A 27843-nucleotide genomic window follows, 5' to 3' on the forward strand; every position below is an offset into this window, starting at 1 on the left:
ACTATGAGCCAAGATGATCAACCCACTTTTTAGAAAACGTATATCTAAGTTGACAATTGTGGGTTCTAACAAGGGCACTAGTAAATTTTCATGTGCTTAATTTTATTCATTTTTATAAGTCATCTTGTGCTCGGAGGAGGAAGAAAAACATCGTGACGACAATTGCGTACGTCTGATGAAAGCCACATGTGTCGACAAACCCTTCCCAAAAGGAGAGGAGGAGGCCTTAGTCCAGCAGTGGGATATTTACAGGCGGTTACAGTACCTGCTCCATTCTTTGGGCTTGTAGCCGGACTATTAAATACAAAAATAGTATTAAAAACGGACAGGTATTTCCTGATATGTATATAAAATAAACATATTCTACTCCTTGACATCATCTACTATTATCTACCTATCTATTAAAATCTATCCAGTTGCTTTAAGAATTGAGTGATGATTCGTTACTATACGTTACGAATATATACAAATAAAATTCAAATGTCTAGCTGTGACTTCACATTATTATTCTTTTAAGTTACCAAAACAATTATTATTTTTATTTTTATTTCTCCTTATGTTGTTATTTCTGTTCAGCCCGGAGCTACCTACAAAATGGATTAAAATTATAAATATAAAAAAAAATATTATTACGGAGATATAATATTCGAAAGTACCGTTTTGTCTTTATCTCATCAATATCAAATGAGTCTATCAAACGTTATAACATCTCAAAGTTGTTGCCATATTTATTTACCGCTATTTAAATTATAAAAGTTCATTAACATCAATAAAAACTGTTTAGTATTTTTGAAATGTTTCTGGCATATGCTTAAAAGCTTCGTTTTGTTTAGTTGATATTATTAGATTAATTTTTATTTTTCCATATTTAACCTATTACAATAATAACAACGGGCTTAGCTAGACATACATATATAATATATAAGTACTATAACGTTCGATCTCTCCATCAGCGCCCTTCCACTAAACAGTCATCGCTCTTGCTAAATATGCATACATTACATTTCTTAGCGACAACCTACGCTATATTTCAACATTAGTTTCGATTATTCATAGTTTCCAATTTATCTTCTATTATAAGTACGTACTTAATAAGATGAATATGGTTTTTTTTTCTTGAATACTCTTTTCTTTGCTATCAAACGAGCAGGCGGGTCACATGTGTTTGAGTGATTATTGAATATGAACATTTGCAGAACTAGAATAAGCGTTGCTGGCCTTTAAGGATGCCTTTTTTAACGCTGGAAAAACGCATTAAGCGTTTCTCCCTCGGGAACAGTGGGACGCGCCAGTGTCCAAGGCGCCTAATGGGTTCTGAACATCGGAATACCCACTAAAAAACCAGCGGTACCCTTTCCGTCTTAACGAGGAGCGTTGCGGGATCGCTTGCGCATGCTACCGTGATGCTCTGACGGCCGGCCCGCCTATGCGGGCCTCCATTCTATAGGAAGGATTCCCAGGCTACTGAAAACCCCCCTAGCCCCGGCGCCTTAAAGTAGGCCTGGGATGGGAAGGATGGAACTTTATTTTTGATAGATAAGTAATATTTTATATGAGTTTATTCCGCTGGGTAGGTGTTCTTTTTCTTGCGATAAATTTCTGATTTCACATTCATTTTAAATAGTATTTAATGGCAAGACTGATTGTACCATGGAAGTTCTATGACAATAAAACAATCAAATCTATATTACTATTATGGCTAACTACCTAATGCAAAATTGAACTACAGTATTGCATATGTTTTAAATGTAATTAATTATGTATAATATACCGGGATTTATGCTTAGGCTTACAGCTATCGGGCCCTAGCAGAGCCAGAGCTATAAATAATACAATTTTACTCTTAATTGCTTCGAAATGAGAGGGCCTAAAATGTCAAAGTGCCTAGGGGCCTTAGATCTCTAAATCCGGGCCTGACTTACTCACATTGTATCACCTTTGGAATCTCAGTATTTAAACTCTAATATAAGATTATAATTTTATATAATATGCAATTTCATTTTATTTCTATAAGTTTTTGTTTATCACCCGTCAGTAAGTGGGTCAAATCTTATAATTGCGTTTTAAGCCTGTCCTATACAATAGTATAGTATATTTCATTTGTTTTAATCTATGGATTCAATGATATTTCGTTTTAAAAATGTTCTATTAACTCGACAGTTTTTATTTTTTTAAATTCTTCATTTGCAATTCAAATTATATGTTTCTTACTTTATCGCCCATGGTTAGATTAAAATTGAATGTAATTGTATTTAATTATATTATTTTAATTACGATCGTATTTAATTTATAACAATTTGGTTGAATCCGTGTGATAATCATGTCGTTAGTTTTTTTTTCCACCGTTTCGAAAATTCAATATGTTGTTGAAACTTTTGAATTTCAAATCCTGTCTAATTGCGGTACATGTTTATATATTCAGGTATCCTTAATACTAGAAGATGTCAACTATAACAAGCTACGAGTTAAGCTGGTGATGATGACGATGATAATACTGATTGATTTCGGCCACGGCGGCCAATCTTAAGAGTGATTTGCACACGACATATTATAGTGCACAATTGTATGTACAAACACAGATGCACTCTTTATTCGCTCACTCTCATAATGCGATGGGACGGCAATCCAATAGTTAAGAGTTCAGGTGCTGGACCAACGGCTTTACGTGCTTTCCGAGGCACGGGAGTGTACACACTTTCAACTTCCAGTTTCCGAGCTGCTAGTGAGAATTTATCGACAGAAAAACCCAAAAACTTTTTATTGGATCGACCTGTGACTTGAACATGACCTCGGGATCTGCGGCCTTATATCAAGCCACTAGAAAAACGAGTCGGTTGACTCTTTGGTTGGTACCATTAAGACAACTTTTTTACATGTGCAAATGGACTACCTGTGATAAAGTGGTGTTCAAATACACTGGCTCTAGAAGAAAGATGTCCTGTCTGTTGTTTGAATGATACTGCTATGATTCAACACAATACAAAGTATTGCTGTTCAATATGGGTGGTACCATCCTAAACGGGTCCACAAAAATTCCCACCGGTAAATAACCACAAGTATTATTTATAGCAGTTTTTGCTAAATTGTGTTTTGAGATTTTAATTATAAAATTTAAATTATTTTATTCAAATGAAAAATTGTTTTCAATAAATTTTAATGGATTAAAATATGTGATAGTTGTTTTAGTCGGTTTGTTTGTTAAACAACAAACAGGATGTAATATTTTCAATGCATTATTCGAAATTATGTTTAAATATGTAAAATATTTACATTTAATAAATATTCCGCAACCAAATAGTTGGTGGATTCAATTAAAAATTTTATTATTAAAATGTTATTATCCTTAAACCGAAAAAAAACACCCATCTATGAATTAAATATTGTCACAAAAATGATTGTCACAATCAAAAATCAATCATTTCACTTGAATGTAATGTAACATTTAAATTAAATTAAATAAAAAAATAATGATTTTCTCACCCATTTTAACTGGACGTGCGCATACTTAGTTCGTATAACTTAGACCTAACGTATCCATTATCAAGTTCAGTTAGCAGTAAATGATTGACCTTTCAGTATCACAAGTTTTACTAACAACTTCAACAAGCTCAAACAATCGCTGTTTCCAAACGAACACGACACTCGATTACCTTTTTGTAAACAATTTCGTTTCGATCGGATACGGTGTTGGACGTGATTATTTAAGTTTTACAACTCCGCGTGCGGGCAACACACGCGTGTTGCTTCCGCTGAGCAACTCACCGTAATAAACTTAACTAGCAAGTTAAGACGCTCAGTCAAAGAGAAGGCACTACGACATGCCGGAGATGTTATTTTTAAAACATATTTGATTATTTTGTTGCAATAATATCTTATTATACGTGTTAAATCATTACACTAAGTCAATTTACCTTGTTTTTCTCGTCACGCCTTTTAACAGATTATCCGCAACTATCAGATATTACTGCTGATTTATTTCTGTTGAGTATTTTTTTTTAAATTATAAATGACGATGAAATATTCCTATTAAAAATAATTTCAATAAAGGTATTATATAATTGAAATTTGCATCTCAATGTATCAAACAATTTCAAAGTCAGTTATATGATTCCATTGTAAAACCTATATGGCATTTGATTATATAGGTATATGTATAACAATTACATACTTTTAGCAAAAGTTTATATTTGTTCGAGGAATTTTAGATATAAATATTGTTAAAATTCATATTTATTACCACGTTTTTATTAACTTGTTTTGCTCTGTTTGTGAGATTAAATTTTGTAATTGTTTTTAACTAACTTCATGATGAGTGAGATTTGCAAATTTTCTGCGAATATTTTTTTAAGACAGCAAAAAATTATACTGAGGCAAAATATTTCCTATAAATTATTGGTGGTATAGCTTTGTGCAAGCTCGTCTGGGTAGGTACCACCCTTTCATCAGATATTCTACTGCAAAACAGCAGTGCTTGGTATTGTTGTGTTTCGGTTTGAAGGGTGAGTGAGCCAGTGTAATTATAAGCACAAGGGTCATAACGTCCTAGTTCCCAAGGTTGGTGGCGTATTGGTGTAGGCGATGGTTAACATTTCTTACAATGCCAATGTCTATGGGCGTTGGTGACCACTAACCTTTAGGTGGTCCATATGCTCGCCCGCCTTCCTATTCTATATAAAAAAAAACTAATAAATCCAAAAAAAAATTTTCCTCTGTTTGTTCGATCTATATCGATTGTTCGAATAACACTTGTTTTTGGTAGCACAAAAATTAAAAAATCAATTTTTAATTTGTTTATACCGGCGATCGGATGATTTATGAATGTGGATTGCATATTGACATGCCTATAAGTTTTATAATATCATAGTACCCCAATTGTTATTTTCTACACGCCTACACAATATCAACTGGCTAAGTTTTAATGATACAAGCAAACTGAAGCAAACAACTTAAATCGCAAAGCATAATTTCTCTCACAATATCCAGCGAGTGGGTGTTGCCAACATAGCGATGTCTACCGTTTCAAGGAACACGATAATTGATTTATTATTAATGTTATGTTTTTTTTTTAATATCGAAATAGCATATTTTATTATGCATTAATAGTATTTTAATGACACAATTATCATTAAGAATTAAGTAAGGTGATGATGTAGAAATAGGTTACGAAACAAATGAAATTCAATTGTTTCTATTGAGCTATTTTTTAACACTTTATGATTTGTATAAAACATATATACAATATACTCTATATGTATAGGTTTTTTATACATAGATAAATTAGTGCTATTGGCATTCTTATCCCTTACAGCACGTCCTATAAAGATAAGGTAAATAAGAGGTAGACAGTAAAAATCATGCAAAAATAACCATCAGATATATGCTTAGCTTTTTAAAAGACTAGTTTCCGCCCGGGAATTCACTCGCGTGTTGGAGTTTTGTTATTCTCGATTTTAAGATCAGCTTATTAGCATTCATACCAAATTTCATCAAAATCGGTTTAGTGGTTTAGCCGTGAAAGCGTAACAAACAGACGAGAATTATTTTACATTTACACAACTACGTTACATCATTATATATGTACTTTATGGACTAGGATAATTACAATTAATTTTTTTTTTAATTTTATATTGAAATAGATGTAGTAACATTACATATTGATTGACATAATATACATAGATAAGATAGAACATTAACTGATAACTCAACTATATGAGCCAACTTTAGATAAGAATATTAATTATAAGAATTTTAAACATAGGTTTTTATTTACCTAACCTAGCTTTGAGTTATATTTAGTCTTACTTATCGGACTAATATTATAAATAGGCCTTTCTTGATTTATATTTAAAAATTGTTCAAAATATAATATCGATAGAATCAATAATTTAAAAATTATAAGGTATTTAACTTTTTTCTACTGATTTTATAATATAAAAGGTTTTTTTTTTTTTTTAATAAATCCATAAAGCTGTTGATCACCAGAATGTTTAATATATAGTGATACAACAAATGCGAAAGTAACTTTTTTTTTAAATGTATAGGCTAGCGCTTGACTGTTATCACACCTGATGGAAAGTGAGATATAGTCTAAGATGGAGCGCGCTTGTCTAGAAGATGCCTATTCACTCTAGACTTGAAGGTACCTACATTGTAGGTGGTGGGGAAAACGGAGGTTAAAAAAAAACTGTCTGTCTGTTTAGCTTTCAAACTACACCACTGAACAAATTTTGATGAATTGGTATGGAGCAAGCTTGAACCACAAGGACAAATATAAGCCACTTTTTTATCTAATCCAACGCATAGGCTACACCTCACATCTCACAGTGGAAACTTGTATTTATAATTCTTGTAGTGCCAACTCTATATGACGGTGACCACTAGCCATCTGGTGACCCGCCATTCTTTCTATAAAAATAACGTTCTTTATTCTTTCTTTCTATTATTGTTCTTTATTAAAAAAAGGACCTTTAAATAGATGTTATAGCTTATATATAGTTTTTTACCTACCAAGATAATTATATAACTGAGATTATGAATTGGTAATAATTTACTATAAAAATGCAAATAAAATTAATGTAATTGAAACCATTTTAATCCATATCTTCTAAATATTGAATATAAAAATAAAAACAAACCAATACTGCAAATTATTCTCCAAATATGTATCAAAAACAGGGCCATATATTATGTAAAAACACAATATATTGATAATAAAGGTTGTACACACGCAATGTTTCCTTGTTGTTTAAAATAAAAAATAAAAACCATCACCAAAAAACCCAGTCTATTGTTGTTTCGCACGAATTTGATGTTCTAAAAAAGTTGTTTGAGATTATTTATTATATTATCTGACATCTGACATCATTACATAATTGAAAACTATTTTTTTTTAGGTAAACATAAAATGTCTCAAGACTCCGGATGCATCAGTACATTCTTCGATAGTGATCAAAACACCTCAAGCAGCCTAGATAGATTATCGCTATCATCGTTCGCATCATTAGAAACTTCTCAAGACGTCAGTCAGACTTCTACGGACTCAATATCAGATTTGAATTTATCACAGCTGACAATAGATGAGCCAGAACCTCTAAATATTCAACCGTTTTATAACCTAACGCCACGTCCATTGCCCCAGTCACCGCACTACGTCATCGAAGAAGATTTTTCATCAAACCCCTGGGCTTTATTAGTAGCAACGATTTTTTTGACAAAAACGTCGGGTAAAACTGCTAGGCCGTATATGAGAAAATTCTACGAAGAATATCCAACACCATACCATGTATTAAACGATCCACCAGCAACATTCGAGAAATATTTCGAAAATCTCGGTCTGAAAAAAAGAGGTCGCATGATTTGGAAATTGAGTTATCAGTTTGTTTCTGCTAAATGGCGACGAGCGAGCGATCTTTGTGGGATCGGAAAGTACGGCGAAGATGCTTATAGGATATTTTGCTTAGGTCATACGGATGTAGATCCTAGCGACAGATATTTAAGGTTGTATATCGACTGGCTGCGAAAACATACCGAGTTTATGGAAGACAATAGCGTGACGGATAGCGAACACGTAATCGAAGATCCGGTTTTAAACTATTATAGAATTACTCTGCGAAATTGTGTTTAGTGTAGTGTAAACAACATGGTCCTGGACTGATTTTACTTAGCATTATCTTAAGTATTGTGCTTACATACAAATTATAACATCATGTAAATAATGAAACAGAAAACATCATGATATACAAATTGTAAGAACCAGATTTTTTGTTTTAATAAAAAAAAAAATCTATCTGGTGCTTAAAATTAAAATCCATGTATAGTGAATTATAAAATAATTCAATTTAAATTTATTTCAAGTTTTATATCTGTAAATTAACAGTCGACATACATTTTTTTTTTAATTTTTGCAAAAATGTTGCTCTATAAAATGCCATTAATTAAAGTCGCTGGCAGTTAATAAAAAGTGGTGAGTAAACCCTAGCGTGATTGTAATGAGGGTTCAAGTAAAAGATGTCACGAATATAATTAATTAATGTATTATTTATACTAAGTTTTACATTTTATTATTATGTTTGCATAAAACTTAAAATAAAGGCCATTATAATTCTAAAGATATTTTTTAAACCATTTAAACATGTATATATGTTAAGGAAAGTTCGGCGAATATTGAAAAGAAGGAAAAGGGTGCTGAAAACGTCATAGTTTTTAACAAATTAGTTAAGAATGAACAAGATAGCTATTGATAATAATTATTGTCACATCTTATCTACTGTATGATAGTTATAGACTTATACATATCTAATATTATCTCTTGTACCTAATTGTTTCGAAAAAAACTAAGAATGGAGCCTCATCCTTTAATCGAATTTGATAAGAAAAATTAAGATAGGACGTGGCTGTATGGTGCAACATCTTTGCTTAGATAAAACAAATTGTTTTCTATCACTTGAATTCTAATTTGTTAAATAAATTATATTAAATTTATATAAGTAGGTTGCTGGTTTATAAACGAAATCACGTCATTCACGTCATGCCAAATAGGAATTATTAAATATATATCTGGATTATTAAAGTTTATATGATAATACCCATATTTTTTATTTTTATTAATTTTTAAATTCAGGTATATCAGAACAAGCAGATACAAGGTTTGTTTGTTTTTTTAATAAATACAATTACCATTATGCCTCTTATTGTCCAAGTTTGTTTTAACGTACAGTCATATAGAGATAAAAAAAATTTACATTTAATACTATTACCGAGGCAAATAAAAAAAAATTGTGCGTCGGTAAATTGGAAAACAAGCCTTGAATTGCTTGAGTTATGAAGTTATTTAGGGACGCCTTACAAAATACTGCTATTAAATCATTATTCGACGTAAACATGCTTTATTCATATGAAAGCAATGTTCAATATAAATATATTTAGATTTGTTTTTCGAAGTTCATTGAAAATGTATGTTTCATTTTATTTTTTTATTTTGTCCAATAAATTTAGCATCAAACACATGGGTAGATTAAATTATTATAAATTAAATTATTACAAAACAAAATAAACAAAAAATTATTAACTTATTTATATTCAATATACATAAATATATATTTCAAGAAATAATTCGTAATAAAAACATTGTTATTAAAATATGATTATTTTTAAAAGCAAATATTAAGATTGAAAAAAATTTAATTGGCGCCTAATGTAATAAACAAACAATTTTATGTATGACATGTAAAAAACTTTTTTTTTTTTCTTTATCTAGGTTTCAATAAATTATTATGAATATTATTTAAGATATATAGGTTTACATTTAATATTAATTATCTATGCATAAAGCTAGAATAATTTTATTAAGAGAGGTTATTTTTTTTATGACAGTCTAAGAAGTGATTTTTGGGCTTCTACTCCTAAGTGTTGAAAGTTCTTCTTCATAAGTTGAAAGAACTTCGACTCTAATAGAAGTTATCGGTATGTCATTAAGTTAATGTAAGTGTTTGTTATTAAAACAAAATGCAATAGTTCGTATCTTTTTTTTATAAAACAGGTAGACCAACCTTCAAACTAGAACACAGCAATACCAAGTACTGCTGTTTTGCGATAGAATATCTGATGAGTGGGTAACTACCCAGACGAGTTTGTACAAAGCCCTAATACAAAGCCCTACCACCAGCACAACGCCCTACTTACCAGACTTATACTGACTCAATCATCTTTCAATAATACAAAGTATTGTTGTTTTACAGTAGAATATGTGCTAAATTTGTTTCAGACGATAGATCTATGAGATTATTTTAAAAATAGAAGGTGATTTAATATATAAGCGTAAAATTTTGACACTAAAATTTTGCTCTATAAAGCATGAAAAGTAGGGGGAAATAAATCTTTTTTTATTTTTCCTAACCAAGTAAATAACGATTTATCACGTAGCTCCAATGAATTTATACTTAATCTTAAAGAAATGCAACATCCCTTGTATACTTACCCTCGGATGAATCTGTATGAAGTAGCTAGTAGTATACACATACTTAGTCCTAACTAAATTAATACATACCTATGAATAAGTATTTAGTACGGAGGAAGTGCATATCTCCACAAGTGGCGCTACAATGTTGCACTATTATACGACAAAATAAGCAGCATATGAAGTTTTATTGCAAATAAAATAGATAACAGATTATAAATTTGGTAACAGTTCTACATTTATTAATTACTTATAAAATGCTTATGTTAATTATATTAATAAGTTTTAACTGTTATATTATATTATCTTCGGTTTACAAATGAGAATTGAGGACTTATACTATTACGTGGGAAAAACTAATACACGCCCAACACTGATATGTCAGAAGTCGTCAGACATTATTGTGTATTTAAAATATTGCCACTTAAAAATTCATTTCCCTTTAAATAGGTGGAAAAGCTTTAGCGTGATTTTAAATTCAATTTTTTTTAAATATTTCTTTGTTCGTATTAAATAATTTTGAAAATGGAAATATCAACCAAGTTACAACCAACAAACTGACAAGTTTAATTTTTAATTTTTAAAACGTTTTTGTTATGTCATGTTTTAATTTGTAATATTTATAGCGGATATAATCGATAAAAAATCACTTTCAGATTTAATAAAACAGTGGTTCCCTAGCTTATTTTAACCTAACGTGTGTTGCTTAATGTGTAATATAATTCTAACTGGTTGGTAAAATGGAAAATAAAAATTACATCCATGAACCAATTATTGAGACCATGGAATGCTATTTCTGTTTAATGCAATTGAAAGGGTTTTCTGTAAAATATAAATGATGCTTTAAGTATGTCGATATGAGGTTTTATCCGCAATATAATATCTGTTACATTTCAGTAACATTTCGATGATTTACCACAGTGGCAACTTGTTTTTTGTTAAATAAATAAAGCTCAATGACCTTGTAAGCGTCAATAGCGCAATGGCTTATAGGTCCGTCTAGCGATGTACCAATGGCAGCTTCGTTCCTGACCCATTTGGCTAATATCATAGTCCCACTCTTAGCACTAGCTATACATTGAATTGGAAAGCTAAATAGCAACATAAGTTATTTAAATTTATTTATTTGAGTTTTTATTAATAATAAGGTTTAGTGATGAACATGGGTAACGCTTTCATCAAGATGTCGCTTCAATCGTAAAGGCGCCTTGTCAGAGATAACCCTGAACCTCATTACAAGAGGAAAGCTAGCTGTACAAAAAAAAACTGCGTTTTGTAATAAAAACATGAATAAAAATTTAAGGTGATTTAATTGGATTTTTCATTTGCCTTTTTATCTGGTAGCTGAGATATGATGAAAAAAAAAACATTTATTTGTTGTCTATTATGTCAAATATAATAATCACAGAATATGTAACTAGTACCTAAATAAAATGTTTCAAAATTAGTTAAGTTGTGAAATGACTAACAGAATACTTACATAATATTACAGTAAGTATATGGTTGCATTCAATAATTTTAAAAATTTAACATGTCAAATTCAAAATTAGATTTTCTGAATTTTAAGTATTGATTAAGCAACACAAAATTAAATTATTGAGATTTTATTTTTCTAGCGGTATGTTAGGTACATTAAAAAATGATTTATAACATTTACTTCACTATATCCACAAAATGTTTATATACCTATATATAAACAATTGCTGCATAATCAGTTGACTAAAAATTACAAAGTTAAATCGATTTAAATTATCACATAGAGTACAAAACGTAGTGATTATTCCATTTGATACAAATACGGCAAAATATTAACACCAAATTTCATTAATGTACACAATACTTTATGCATAGCTCTAAGTTATTATAATTAAACATTTATTTTATAAAAAGAAAAAATATATATATACATAATAACTAGTGTTCGGCAATTATCTACAATGAATAAGTCGTTATAATAAAATAGTTCTGGTAAAAATTGATTTTAATATATAAAACAATAGTTATGTTACTTCTCAAAAATAAAATTTTATTTATAACAAAGATATTACATAATTATAAATATTAAAGATAGTATAACCGATTATGAATTCATATATATATATTTTTTTATTAAAGAACACAAAGTTCTACTATAAAGAAAATATTTCGTTTGCGATCTTTTGAAAACTCCCGCTCTTGTGTTTCATAAATAAACCAATAGGGCATTTAACGTGTTACCAACCTTCAGTACATTACCAGAGTGATTGCTGACCGCATTGTTGGCAGCAGTGTCGACTGTTGCAAATGGTGGATTGCGTTACTTTTTCTCGTGCTCCGTGTAAAATATTTACGTAAAATAGTGCAAATCTTGTGGTGCAGTGTTTCTGACTAACAGAAACATGTCGGAAACACTGCCGAATAACAAAAAACAAGTTTCAAGGCAACTGGTGAGTGTTTATTGTTAGAATTTTACGTATTTAGACCCGGGTGACGCCATGGTGGCTTTATCTGGGATCACGTAAACATGAAATGGTGCATCGCTGCATCGTGTATCGATTTATGTAAGTTATGGGAGTGTGTTAGAAAAAGTATTTTTACAAATATTTCGTGAATGATGATAATAAATGAGGGTCATTGTACTTGATTTTTTTTGCGATCACGCCGCGAGCAAGTTTAAAACGCGGCGGCCGTATGCATTCGCGCATGCGAGAAGGTGTCAAAATCTATAATAGTTTTGGTGATCGCTGTATTGCGATGTAGCGGTGTTGACAATGAACGACAAGTAAATTGCGCACGGCAACGACGTCGTTATCGGAGCATACCTAGTGGGCATCTGGTAGGGACGAAGGCGTAACCCTCCCGCGGGCTGGCGGAGGACAGGCGGCCAGGGGCGTGCGCGGTACGAACTACGACCACACGTCGAGTCGGCACGTAATCTAGTTTATTACTTAAATAATCTTGTGTCGAACAATTAAAGGCCGACGACGAGGCGAATGTCCAAAACATTGTTTTATTTGCTTACAATGAAAATACTCTACAGTTACACATTCTCCATGTGACTTATTTCTTTGTTTAATAATTGTAAACTAGAGTACGACAACTGAAAAGTTTTATTGTTAGGTGATCCAATACTTGACAGCTTTATGTAGCTTACTTCATATTTACATTGCTATTCATTAGCCTTGAAATGGCTTAAAAAGTAACCTACTTATAAACAGAGCACTTTTTATTTATGTGTATTACTACATAGAGACATTTTGCTTGACATAGAAAGAAATACACCATGTTACACCATTATACTTACAAAAAGATATTATAATCTCTTTTTTTCTTCTATCCTAAATGATAATTTTAATTAAAAAAATATAATATCACAGAATTATTTTACATATATATATTTTTTTCTGTAATTATATCAATATTTCAGGGGTATGATTATAATTATTTAAAGAACTTATATCATAAATTTATTTAAAAAAGGCTATTAGGTTTTAAATTGGGTTGAAGTTTAAAGAAATATGTTCTGAATAAAAAAAACCAATGAGAATTTCATACAAATGTTACTTTATGAATTAAAATAATTAAAAGTAATAATTACTGAAAGAAGCTAATTATGAGATATAAAATAAGATTACATAAATAATAAGTTTATATTAAGTATTGCTTATTTTTTATAATTATTATTTAGTAAGTTTTTAAATTATATGAACCAAAATAAGATGATGAAAGTGTGCTCAAATTGCTATTATTTTTTATTAAAAATAGGTAGGTTATCACAATCAGGCCAATTGATGTTAATTGGTAACCACCACCTTTATACATGGACACTTAAGTTTTAACACATGCCTTTATCATCATCATCAACACACCAGAAACCTTGGGTGCTAAGATGTTATGTCATTTGGATCTGTAGAACTATTAGTTATTCATGATATAATCTACAAGTAATAATATATTGCATAGTAATTTTCAAAAGAAATTTCTTTAACAGCGTGAACGTAAGCAGCGGAAACTCTACTCAGATGAATGGGCCCTCGGTGACGATGAAGCAGAGGGTGGTCGAGGTTTTTCTCTTGCTGACAAGCTGGAGAGTCCTCGGTTTGAACACACGGGTGCCATTGTTGAGATGCAAGGCACAGACCTCACAGTGTCTTACCTTCAAAAAAATGGTTTTACCACTCCGTTACTGTTTAAAGAGAAAATTGGACTGGGTTTGAGGTAAGCGATTTTAAATTTATACACGTATCATATTAAATATATATAATTATTTAATAACATATATAAAATACTGTTTTATTTTTTAAGTAATATTTACATATATGGATATACCTTCTACATTAAAATCTATGTAGGACTTAGATAGAGAATAGAATAGATGTTAATCAAAATGATCCTTACCAATATTACAAATACAAAAGCGAGTTTGGTTTGTTACGTTTTACGTTGTCACCTCACACGACGACGAAGCAGCGGGCGAGAACTAGTGTGTTATAAATACATCATATTAACTTTATTATAGACAACTGTATAACTTTTGTTTTCCTTAGGTTAGTAAGACTTAATTTTTTATATTATCTCTACAATACCAAGCAAGCAAACATAACAAATACGCTAATACTAATAATTATTTTATTATACAGATTCGATTCCCACCCAAGACAGACATTTGTGTGCATGAACATGTCTGTTTGTCCTGAGTCTGGGTGTAATTATCTATATAAGTATGTATTTACAAAAGAAAAGTAGTATATGTAGTATATCAGTTGTCTGGTTTCCATAGCACAAGCTTTGTACAAGCTTAATTTGGGATCAGATGGCCGTGTTTGAAAAATGTCCCAGGATATTATTATTAACATTCATTATACTCTTGTGTAGATATTAAAATGAGTATAAACAATGAAAAATACAGTTGTAGTTTCTTTTTTTTTTTGTATAAAAGCGTATCTTTACGCGCAAGTGTCTAATTTATAGTGACAATTGCTATTACATTGTCAAAGGCTTGTTGTTTTAATAACAGGTTTTGTAAACAAAAAATATACAATATTCATAATTCCTCATTACAAAACGAGTAATACTTATGATAATCATTATTATGATGTAGTCTTAATAATACTTGTTTTTATTATTTATTTCCGAAACAGTGTTTGAAAAAACAAATAAAGGTCATCAAAAAATATTTTATTAACAATTTTAAAAATAATTTGTAGCGTAAATTATTGTTGATTATTCACTATTGTTGTAATTTTTATTCGCTATGTATTCATGTTTTTATATTAATAACGTGAAACTATTATTGCTTAGCTGTTTTATTGCTTATCGTTTAAATATCACCACTGGACTCGAATTGTCGAAAGTGAAAATTCGATTCGAATAAAATAAAAACTTAATACATACTCATATTTGGGTTACTTAATGCAATGAAATAATTGCGATAGAAATGGATTTTTATTATTGCGAATGTAACGGGATGAAAACAATATTAAAAAAAAATCTTATTTAAAATTCAAAACCAAGTATAATATCACTTCAAATATTTTTTTTAATCTTTAGTTGTTTAAGAAAATTATGTTCATAAACTCGTCTTTGTGAATTTTAGGTAAAGGAATATTGTTGTGACAAACAATATTTCAAATTAACATATAATAATAGTTGTCTAGTTAATATATAATAGACCGCGATATGTGTGTACAGATAGTAAATAAAAAATAGAATTTATTGTCATTATATAAACTGTATTTCATCGAACAGTTTTATTATAAGTACGTGTGAATAAATAACAAAATAAAACAATTAAATATTATTCAACTGCATACGATTTACAAGCAATTTTAAATAGTCAATATTTATGTGGTTAAACTTAAAGCCAACGATTCAGGAAGTACATTAAACCTTCAAGAATATCTGAATACTGTCCATAAGAATACAAATACTACAGATACATATAGACAACGTATAAAATTGATTATCGACGTTAACACCAATATATTATCTTGAAAATAACATTAAAATAAATACAGATATATAATTGTATTTAGCTAAAATTAAAGACAGACGTAGATTTCTTGAATTCATATCTAGAAGTATATTTTATTGTGTTATGTTTAATTAACACACCACAATTACAGGCTGACAAAACAATAGTGCTAACGAATTGAAAAACATTGATCTAGATTTGCCAATTAAGATAAAGCAGGAAACATTTCAATATGCTTACTGTGCATGTTATATAGTATTATATGTATGTATGTATATATGTATGACGTTGATTCATTTCAGATCACGTACGCCTAAAGAAGCGTACATTATAAATTACGATTGTATTCACATTTCATTTCGTGGTGCGATTGTGCAATACATTGCCGCGTGTAATAATATGATTATTTTAGCTATATTTGTTAACGTATTAGCTGAAGTTTACCAACTTTCAAATTATGTTATTATATCAGTGTTTGACAGTTATATTTGACAATGACAGTTCACAGAGTAAAAAAAATTATGTCATTTAAATTAATCTTAATATAAAAGCAAGTGTGTTTTGAGTCAATCAGATGTTAGGTTAGGTTTTAGGTAAAAATGTTATAGATGTAATTATAATATTTTGGAGTGTTCCCATTTCACATATAATCCTTTTTTCTCGTTTCTCTATATTTTTTCAATTTTTTAATTGACGAATATTAATCATGTATCCAGAATGCTTTGTTAATCGATTATTGTGACATTAAATAGATATACATGCTTATGTATAATAAAAAAGTTTATTACAACGAAGTTTATTGTTATCTGTATAAACTTTAGCAACGGTATTTACTTGTTTGGATTTGAAATAATGGTGAAATCACAAGTTCTTTCAACGATTGTTTACACCGCGAAGGTGACTTTCGTTTTTTTTGATATAGTTTAATTATGGTTAACTTTGGTCTCAGAATTTAACGTGACTCACGTTGACAACAGCTGTAAGCAGACCCTTAGTGCTAACTCGTTGTATTTATTTCGGTCGAAAAGTTTTTAATTTTGTAATACTTAAGTACACAATTCTAACAAAAGTTACGAAATTTATCATCTTTACTCATTATACATAATTATATTGGCTTAAATAAAATTAACTTTACATTAGCTAATGAGATGAGCATAAAATACATGTTACGTTTATATTTAATAAATTGTTTTAAACATAAAAAGCCGAGATGGCCCAGTAGTAAGAATGCGTGAATCTTAATTGATGATCGTGGGTTCAAACCCGAGCCAGCACCACTGAATTTTCATGTGCTTAATTTGTGATTACAATTCATTTCGTGCTTTACGTTGAAGGAAAACATCGTGAGGAAACTTGCATGTGTCTAATTTCACTGAAATTCTGCCACATGTGTATTCCACCAACCCGCACTGGAGCAGCGCGGTGGAATAAGCTCCAAACCTTCTCCTTAAAAAAGGGACAGGAGGCCTTTAGCCCAGCAGTGGGACATTCATAGACAGTTACAGTTACGGTTTTAAACATTTTTTTTTTAAATATCATCATCATTTAAAATTAATAAAACTATATTTTATTATGGTTCAGATGTCGAATTTCGATTTTCTATTTCTCATTACAGTGTTCTAAGAGTTCGTCTAAACCTTTGTGTTATAATAGATAGAATATTTTACGTCAAATTCACATTTCGATTTGTATAAATTAAAAAAAAAAAAATAAGCTTATTGATATAAAGTTTTATTGACATTGATTTCATCTGCATTCAAAGGTCGAAATGGTTCAGCTCTCAAAAGAGATCTTATAATATCAATAAATGATTGTTATTGATAACGGATTGGCATCGTCTTCTAGCTTGTATAAACCTGTTTTCGTAATGTATTAACTCTTGAACGAGAAGATAAAACTTACCCTCACTTTCCGGCAGATTAAAGCAAGATACTTGACGGCAAGTATCCGATTTCGTCGTCTATTTTCGGCCTTTATCTCTATGTTCTAGCTATTGTTTGTAAATAGAATAATTAATTAACATTTTTTTCTACTTAATGGTAATATTGACATTATTTTTAATGAGTAATTGTTTTTTTTTTTATAACAGATTGATTGTTGGACTGTGATGATGTTAGCTTGCTATGAAGTCAGGGAATTTTTGGTTCACGTGCTGTTTCGATGCGGCTATGTTGCGATTTCGATACATAGAGGGATGGGTAGGTGTTGGGTAGAAAATAGCCTTGTAATGTCCTTCCTTGGAGTCCAAGCTAGTCTCATACAAAATTTCATCAAAATCAATTATCGAAAGATATACTTTCGCATTTGTAATATTAGTATAAATTGTGTATTGGCATCAACCTTCTCCACAAAATTTGGTAAAATCATTGTGATTATGTAACGATTGTCAGATTTTTTTTTCTTTTGTCAAGTCAATGAATGACTTAGAAATATGACGGACAGATGTTACCAACACATTCCTTTAGTGCCTGTTCCATTTATATAATAAATATGACATCGAAATACCTTTAGTTTTGTTCTAGTTACGCGAACAAATATTTAACCGCTCGTATCGTTTAAGTTCCGTCGTCTATAAAGGTCGCGCTATAACTTTTGTTAATCACATTGAATGTCATCTAATGTGCTTCTATAAATAGCATTGTTTAATTAACTAATAAATAAATTCGTTTTATTTGAAATAAAAAAAGCATTTCTTATATAAACATTTCAGATTGCTTTCATTATGCGTTATTTATTTTGTAAAATGGTTTCTGTTCCGTGACGTTTTTAATTTTACACAAAATTGTACTACCACGAAAAACGATCGATGAGGACTTTTGACATTTTGTATTGATGTTCCGAAAGGTTTAAATTTTTTTTTAGCTCTGCTGAAATTTTGCAGTTAAAACATCTATTTTAACTGGAGCTTTTATTTTATTAAATGTTTATCTCATTGGTATGATCCGATATTTTATACGGCGATATCAATCCGATTTTTCAATGTTTATCATTTCTATTAGGATATAAGTTTTGTTAGTATTTTTGATTTATGTTATAAAAAAAATACTGAACACTAAATACCTACTTAAAAATTATGCAGATTCGTTTTGATCTTCTACTTTGGTATTTTAATGATAAGTTACTCTACCGATATTCTTATATTGTTAATGCAAAAGTGAGTTTATTTGTTACGTTTTCACGTTTTAACTACTCAACCGAAACATTAAATTTGGCGTACACGTTGTTAGGTGTATAAAAAAGGACAGGATACGTACCTCACCCCCCCTTACACGAGGGCGGAAACTAGTATTAAAATAATTTAACTTTAATCATGTTTTTAATATGCTTACGCAAAGTAAACAAAAGCTAAAGTAAAATATCGCATATGACGTATAGGTAGGTAAGTAACTGGGCGTTAACGGTCGAATGGGTACGACCGGGGAAATGGTACGTGAAAACTTTCAAGTGTATATTTATTGATTAAATTATTTCCCTTAAATTACTAAAATGTATTTTCGTTATCATCGACGATACGTTAGCGACGCTCACAAGTTTTTTAACATAAATATCTTGTAATGTAATGTTCCAGTTTTAATTGTAAGTGAATGCACATACAACATCTTAGATACCATAGATGGCATAACGAGGAATGGCTTATACTTGCAATGCCAAAGCTATACTTAGCGGTGGTCATTTATAATGAAGTCGCACTGTAAACACATGTTCATGATAATAATAATTCACTTTATTGTTAACACAAGACTAAACAGTTAAAACAAAATGGCATAGTACAAATAGTATTTATACTATATATATATTATATTTAACTGTACAAATATTAATATAATAGTATTTGTACGGTCGTTTGCAACCACGTTATATCTTCCAGGCAATCTTGGCTCTACAATGCTACCTCGAAAAAATATTAATAGCGGAAATCAATATTATATCTATAATTCGAGATGTAAATATTCCATTTATAGTTCACTCGTCCTATTGCTTTGATTAGAACTCGTGAGCCGAGTGCCGGTGCTCCGCTTGATGTCAACAATAGCTACGTATAGTTACGACTGGGCCGAGTCCTCGGCGTCCAGGCGAAATACTTTTCGACTCGTGAGTCGGGTGCATAGCGCTCAATGTGTTTAATTGGTCTCCTACCTGTACTTAACGATTTATCTTCATTCGGCGTCCCAGTATAGAAATTGAACTGTCACACCCTTACTAAAATACAGATATCTATCAATCATTTTTTACCTTCCTTTGATCCTATGTGATCCTAGTACTTATCGATAAAAATATATCATTAATATATTTTACAGTAACAGCCTGTTAATGTCCCATTGCTGGGCTAAGGCCTCCTCTCCCTTTTGAGGAGAAGGTTTGGACCTTATTCCACCACGCTGCTCCAATGCGGGTTGGTAGAATACACATGTGGCAGAAATTCAATGAAATCAGACACATGCAGGTTTCCTCACGATGTTTTCCTTCACCGTCAAGCAAGAGATGAATTATAAACACAAATAAAGCACATGAAAATTCAGTGGTGCTTGCCCGGATTTGAACCCACGATCATCGGTTAACATTCACGCGTTCTAACCACTAGGCCATCAGGACTTATATTTTATATATTTTATAATTTCTAATATACTAACCAATTTGTAATTTCTAATTTGTAAGTATGTATTTTTGCAAAAGAAAATTAGTATATGTAGAATATCAGTTGTCTGGTTTCCATAGTACGAGCTCTGCTTAGTTTGGGATCAGATGACCGTGTCTGAATAGTCCTAGGATATATAATTAGTGTAATGTATATTACTTGAAAAAACATTAACAGTACAACTTATTACATAATGTATACTAACAAATATATTTGAAAATTAAAGGTTTACGAAGTAGTTTCTTCTTCATCGTATAAATCGTCCCAAGGTTATTGATACGAATAAACTGAATATTTCATACAGCAATTAATCTCTAATTACAGCCCAACATCAAGAATATTTAATTAAAAAAATATAGTCAAGTCAGATCCTTGATTCATTATTGGTTTTACTACATATATGACAAAAATGTTCGATTTTAAATTAAAATACTTTAATTAGGTTGATCTTATTTATTTCGGTCATTAGTAACGGGATTGTACAAGTTGATATGTGGGCAAAATTGTCGTCGACACAGCTTGTCACTTGACTGTTACTTTTTTTTTAATACCTGCTGATTCTACGATATATATGATATAACTTAAATTGCTTTATTCAATATCGAAAAATGTACACTATATTTAATAAGATAATCTGATGGTAAGTAAGTGATACCACCGTCTATAGACATTGGCGCCATTAGAAATGTTAACCATTCCTTATATCGACAATGCGCCACCAACCTTGGTGACCTTGAAGAGTGGGTGGTACCTACCCAGACGGTCTGGCACAAAGCCTTACCACCCAGTTAAAATAGCTATGAAGCAATCGTTTCATTCTCAATGTGTATTTTTTATATATTAACTCAATTGTATAACCTTTTGCACAAAATTGTTCCCACATAAGAAGTAACTCTTTTTCTGGTTCTATCCATGCTAGTTAAAACTTTCTGATCATTATAAATTCAATAAAGCCAATTACACAAATGTGACTTTCATTTAATTCTATGTAGTATCAGGTTTGCAAAGTATATGATCATGAAAGCTCAAATAAAATTAGAAACCAAGTTATAATTTGAAGCAATTACGTATTCCTGCGCTATCCTCCAACCTCCCAACTAGAAATAGACCACATCTAGTTGGGAGGTCGAGAGTTTAAGTAGTGAATATGCAGCAAGATTTAAATGTCATTTCTTTGTTTACTATAACCTAATCGCGAAAAAAAGTCATTTACAGATAAAATATGATCATGAGATACTGAAAGAATGAAGATGAAAGAAAAATTTATTTGTGAGTATTTGCTCTTTGTTATTATGTATTCGTAGTAAGTAATACGAACCCTATGTCAAGGATCGACTAAGCTATTGTTATGTATTTATGGAGTAATCTTTTGTGACAAATATAAACTTTAACATAAATAAGATAAAGACAAGCTTATGAGGAAGCTTTTTGAACTCAATCCAGCCAAATCTAATAGGTTAAAAAAGTTATTTGGCTTGCTCATGTCGCCGTTAGTTCAGATCGGCGCGATGGTTTTGTTTTCTATCATTCGTCTCTATCGATTCATTCACGTTTTCTTTTGGATTTGTTGTCTCCTACCCGTCTCTCATACCTAAGATTCCTATTGTATTATTATAATCATATCTTTGCGTTACAGACAAATACCAGTATTGTCACTTGTAAAAAAAATTTGATCATCACAGAGCTCATTCATTAGAGCTCAACGCGGAAATTACTTAATGGATTTTAATTATATCGGGATTTTGATAGCGTAATCTATGGACTGAATATAATATTTATAGCAATTATAAAGATTTCGCGATATTCGAAAAGCGGTCGTACACGCGTATATCAGTAACAGCCTGTTAATGTCCCACTGCTGGGCTAAGGCCTCCTCTCCCTTTTTGGGGAGAAGGTTTGGAGCTTATTCCACCACGTTGCTCCAATGCGGGTTGGTAGAATACACATGTAGCAGAACTTCAATGAAATTAGACACATGCAGGTTTCCTCACGATGTTTTCCTTCACCGCCAAGCACAAGATGAATTATAAACACAAATTAAGCACATGAAAATTCAGTGGTGCTTGCCCGGGTTTGAACCCACAATCATCGGATAAGATTCATCAAATAATCAAATATTATATGCCTCGAGTATATAATATTTAAAAAAATAAACAATAGTATAATATTTATATATGATCTCAAATAAAATTGATTCGCAGTGCTATATGAAGTAAACGAAAATTAGTTTAACTCAGTCCTGATAAGCTCGATCTTATCAATCAGTATGATTGTACCGAATACTCGTGCAAATCCCTCGTATTCGATTCTACGTTACAAATTTCACTTCACAATTCAGGTCAAATTATATTTGTTTAGGTATCACTACGTCACGTCAATGTTATATAGTATTTATGAACAAAAGTAATGTATACTTTGTTGTAATATCAATTGGTGGTTAACAATCGAGATATATAAATATATTATTTAGATATGTGCTTAAAAATGTATGTAGATGAAATATTATCGTAATTTTATTATTAGCTCAAGAAGCGATGTTTACTTTTGAATGATTGTTTGTTTGTGAGTGAGTGAAAATAAGAACAAATTCTTTGTAGTTTTCATCTTTCATGTGAAAATAAACTTGTTAAACGTATCTTTTACGAGTAGAAGACAATAAGTTACTTGGCTTATGACATTTACAAACATTTACAAATTTAAACAGACATCCTTACAGAATCGTTTTGTAATATTGTATTCAGCTGTCTCGGAAAGATGTCATCTTGGCCATATTTGCGTTTTTTTAATTTATATATCTATACTTTATGGAAGCTAGTGATTAAACTTGTTTTATTCTTAATTAATATAAATTGGTTTCAAAAAACCGTTGAACATAGAAACTTGTTAAACATCTTCCTTCTTATAATAATAATTTGTGTATATGTTTCATAATTCATTCTAGTACATGTAAAAAATGGTATTTGTATTGTATCTATATTTTGTTGAAATTAAAATGCTGATAATCTTTACAGTATTTCTGAATTTATTTATTTCTATTGTTTGTTTTATGTCTTCGTTGTATTTGTATTCTAAATTAATCTTTTCCGGTAACTTAAATAATTTAAGTTACTATAAATTCAATGCTTTATTTATTAAAACTCATTTAAGTCTGTGATAGAGCCGCGCCAACGATGTTTACGCTAAGGGCGGACATCGAATTAAAAGAAACAGAGTTCGGTCTCATTTCGATCCTCGGACAGTACAGTCCTCTATTTCATGTTATGATACTTTTTTTGCGTTGTTGGAGCCTACCGTATTAGGAGGGCTTATATATTTACAAGCGTTTGTCTAATTAGCCAGCCAGATGTGAATTTGCATTGTGATTTTAATTATATATAGTCTCACATCTCCTTCGTTACAACGGTGAAGCTATTTAAGTCAAATATTTATTATAAGCACTTGTTAAATAACGCTAACTTCGAAAATTTACTTGTTACATATGTACAATTAATACTCTTTATAAAAATGACGGCTGAAATACCTTAAATATTTTAAGTAAATATACGCATTACCATTCTTATATAAAATATATTACGCACGCGTTTAGAACCGCCGCGTAAAATACTAAAATCGATGCAAATGATATTAGGTGATACAGGTCGGATCTTTTAGATACAACTACGCAGCACTTTAGCCATCAAGCCTTTTCCCGGAATTACCGTGTCCGAGAGAGATGCAATTATGTCCACCTGCTGATATATACCGCCCTATATGTCGTTTTATGTCATGTAGCCCGAAGAAGGAATTGTTGACGTATTGATTAACATTGCGTCAAAAATTTCTTTCGTTATAAATATGCTATTATAATTAAAATTTAAAAATCGATTTCTTGCTTAATTTAAGCGGTAATATGAAAATAAAACGTTCGTAATATTTTTGTTTGGTTAAATACCTACCAATAATATTAATAAGTTCGATCGATTTCAAAATTCAGATTAATTACGTCGGACGTTATAATGAAAACCTTTCTTAGTTTTCATCATATCAGCAAAATTTAATAAGTAGACGAATATTGTCTCTAAGTGCTCAAATGGAAAATTGTGTGGTCAGTGCAATAAACGTGCAGCTCAGGGTAGATAAAATTTTTCAAATACTGAGATACTGTACCTGACTCTTTGTTCACGTGATTTGACAAACCAAAAAATATTATATAAACTTAAACATCACCTTTGATGACGTTGGTTCTGACTGTATTAGTCGTAAAATATTTTTTATTGCGATTATTGCCTATAAAGAACTTCCGTATTATCGCATCTCATCTCATCTGTCTTTAATTTATCTATAGTATCCTGCACGTTCCCTTCTATTTAAGACGACAACTTCAATAATTTAATTCCAAATTAGACCAAAAACTTGGGAGTACTACGAGGATGGTTTGGTTACTCCCATTTTCGGCCAATCCTTACATTCCATCAAAAGTAAATTAGCGACTTATATGACTTGTTTTATTTCCAAATAGAGTCAAATCTTTATTAATTATAGAAGCGTTACACTTGCCTATTGATTATCAGAAATCTGTTACCGGTTCGGAAATAAACACCAAATATCTAAAAATAATTCGTCGAAAAAAGCTTAGTGGAAATTCGAGATAAAAAAACTACCAATTTAACAACTTTACAGGATTGATACAGTAATGAAATTTATTATTTATATTTATTTTAATATTTTTGCTTTTTTTCCTGTTGCTCGTGTAAAATAGCCTGTTATTAAATAATCTCGGTTACTAATTTTCAATGTGGATACTTTAAATAAATTAAATCGACATCAGACTTTGTATGGACAAGCAACTGATCACAGTGTTAGCTTGGCTTGATTTCAGTAATACATTTAATACATTATTGACGTGTTACTTGCCATACTTCGTTCTCGTTACATGTCTCCTAAGGTGACTGACTGGGTTCCTTGTTACTTGCGAACGCGTTAACAACGTATGCACGCTAAAGAATATCATACATAATACTCAAACTTCAGTACAGTCATCGCGGGCGTTCCGCAAGGTGGTTTCTTGTCTCCCCTTTCATTATTTATATTTATATTTTCTATTAAGAATCACATTTCTTCAGTCTACTGCCTTTATGCAGATATAAACCAAATTAATCCAAATTAATTAACGAACTCACCTTAGTGAGCTCTGACTATATTGATTTAATAAATATAATAAAATTCTTAGTGTATAAATAAATATAGTTTCTTTTATGGTCTTAGCGTTAACAAAATGATTCTAAAATACAGCTTGACAGACACGAGCGACTAAAAATCAACGAATACATAAACCAAATCAAAAAACAAATCCCATCAAATATTTTTTCAAATCGGATGATGTGAACCTCGATTGGATTTCAGAAAATCCATTTCCTATTAATTTAACGGCTTACTTGTCGAAAAAAAAAAAAACCGTAAAGCAATGTTGAACTACATTAGAAAAATATCATAATGTAACTGACAAATAAAATATCACTTTAATCATAAATTTAGCGATTTAGCAAATTAATAAAAAAAAACGGAAAGTCTATGTTAACAATTGCTTGAATTTAAATTAAAACCTTGCGTTCGTGGTGGTTTTGGTCGTTTAGAAAAAGCCACTAAAATTTCATGTTTCACCCGCCCCTTGGTACGCGATCTCATTTCTATGCTGATTCTATCAACAACGACCGGCCCTATTGTATTTCAATGTTTATTTCTTGCTGTCGATACTTCAAAAATTATTCCGAAGAATTAGTTTAGATTATGCACGATGATAATTATTATAAAGCAGAAACAATATTTTCCGTAGTCCTCTCTGTGTTCTTTCGCGAAATGAAAATGTAGTAAGCGCCAAACAAAAGCTTTATTTCGGAGTTAATATAACCCGAAAGGGTTTTTCAAAAAATTGCTTTTGTCAGCCATAGATAATGTATTAATATAATTGATTGTACAGTTTTTTCATTAAAAAATCTATTAGCATTACGAATATAAATAAAAATATATGATTAAGGTCACTTCATTGTTTTTTTCTATCAATTATTAATTTTCTGCTTTATACTCTTGATAATCAGTACTGAAAAGCGCTTTTAAAATATCGTGTTAAAAAAATGCTGTCTTAATTTAAGCATATATCTAACCCATAGAGGGCCCAGTGATAAATTACTATGGAAATAACGGAAATTAATGTTTCACCATCGGTTTATTGCCTCCGTCGAACAGCGAAGTTGAGTTTACATGCGCTGACGAATGGAGCAAATAAAAGCTCAATTAAAACTTTTAAGTACAAAGTTACACTAAAGAATATTGTTGAATCGCGTTCACAGTTAAAATATTATTTCTATTTTCACAGGTTTTTTTTTAAATTATCAATCAACAATGTAATCTTACAAGCCTTTTTTTATTAGTGCTAACATATATGCATCTTAGTAACTAATTAAATTCAGATTAAGTAAGTGTTATTACAGGCTAGATAGTACTTTATTAGATACTTTCAGAGATTAATTATAAATTCAAATTAAGCGCATAAACATTCGAGTTGATCGTGAGTTGAAAATCCTGTAATTGAACTTGCGATTTTCTGTTAAGATTCACGTGTTCCATGCAAATGGTCAGAATTATTATTCAATTTTATCATTTAATAAAATAGAAAAAAATAAAATTTTATATAGACCTTATTTAATTTAATTATCTACGTTATATTAATGAACACCATTTTACGGACAACCCTCGCTTTGGGATATGAAGAAAGGATATAATTTACGTTAACCGCATAGTTGCAATTGCTCTTTACCCCGAGCAGGTGCGACACCATGTGCCGCAGACCGGTTGCTAATAGATGCTCAATAGCAATTACGTTACATATTCACTTTTAAACTCTATCACATACATATACATAAACACATGTATATAAACACATACATATATATACACATGTACACGATAAATACTTTAAATTAAGTAATTATGTTCATTGATGTCAAATATGGAAACTGATGAGAAGTTGTCTTTTGTTGATATGATTATTGTAAGAGGTTCGTTTTTTTGCCAATGTATAACTTGTTATGATATCTTTGGAAAGTTTCTTTTTTTATTCAATAGTAATGAGGAGAGTTCCTAGGTAGCCTATAATCGGTTCAGTAGTGTAGACGTGAAAGGGTAACAAACAAACAAATATATAAATGTAACAAATTTGGTTGTGTGTATATTTGAATAAAGTATATAGGTAAGACTTATGTTAGTATATAATAGTAAGATTTTCAAACAGAAATTCATAAAATTAAAACACTTGTTCCTATA

The 27843-nt window shown here is 30.5% G+C and overlaps 3 protein-coding genes across 6 annotated transcripts in view; 2 read left to right on the plus strand and 1 right to left on the minus strand.

The window, feature by feature from the left end:
* LOC126775288 (calcium release-activated calcium channel protein 1-like) overlaps nucleotides 1-3752 on the minus strand; it is a 58486-nt gene extending 54734 nt beyond the window's left edge. Inside the window, exon 1 of the mRNA XM_050497110.1 lies at nucleotides 3481-3752. The gene's annotated coding sequence lies outside the window, so the exon portion shown is untranslated. The remainder of the gene's footprint in view (nucleotides 1-3480) is intronic.
* LOC126775297 (methyl-CpG-binding domain protein 4-like) overlaps nucleotides 1-8630 on the plus strand; it is a 34019-nt gene extending 25389 nt beyond the window's left edge. For 2 of the 3 annotated variants that reach the window (XM_050497129.1, XM_050497130.1), the window contains one exon: nucleotides 6894-8630. In XM_050497129.1, coding sequence (XP_050353086.1) covers nucleotides 6905-7624 — 720 coding nt within the window. In that variant the 5' untranslated portion in view covers nucleotides 6894-6904 and the 3' untranslated portion in view covers nucleotides 7625-8630. Of the gene's footprint in view, nucleotides 1-2995; nucleotides 3043-6893 lie in introns of those variants that run through there. The other variant, XM_050497128.1, reaches the window with a different exon arrangement.
* A 3603-nt stretch (nucleotides 8631-12233) lies between these two features.
* Nucleotides 12234-27843, plus strand: part of LOC126775630 (jmjC domain-containing histone demethylation protein 1) — a 31465-nt gene continuing 15855 nt past the window's right edge. For both annotated transcript variants that reach the window (XM_050497685.1, XM_050497686.1), the window contains exons 1-2: nucleotides 12234-12381; nucleotides 13926-14152. In XM_050497685.1, the coding sequence (XP_050353642.1) occupies nucleotides 12334-12381; nucleotides 13926-14152 (275 nt within the window). In that variant the 5' untranslated portion in view covers nucleotides 12234-12333. The remainder of the gene's footprint in view (nucleotides 12382-13925; nucleotides 14153-27843) is intronic.

This window comes from Nymphalis io, chromosome 18 (genome assembly GCF_905147045.1).
Source record: "Nymphalis io chromosome 18, ilAglIoxx1.1, whole genome shotgun sequence".
Taxonomy (NCBI): domain Eukaryota; kingdom Metazoa; phylum Arthropoda; class Insecta; order Lepidoptera; family Nymphalidae; genus Nymphalis; species Nymphalis io.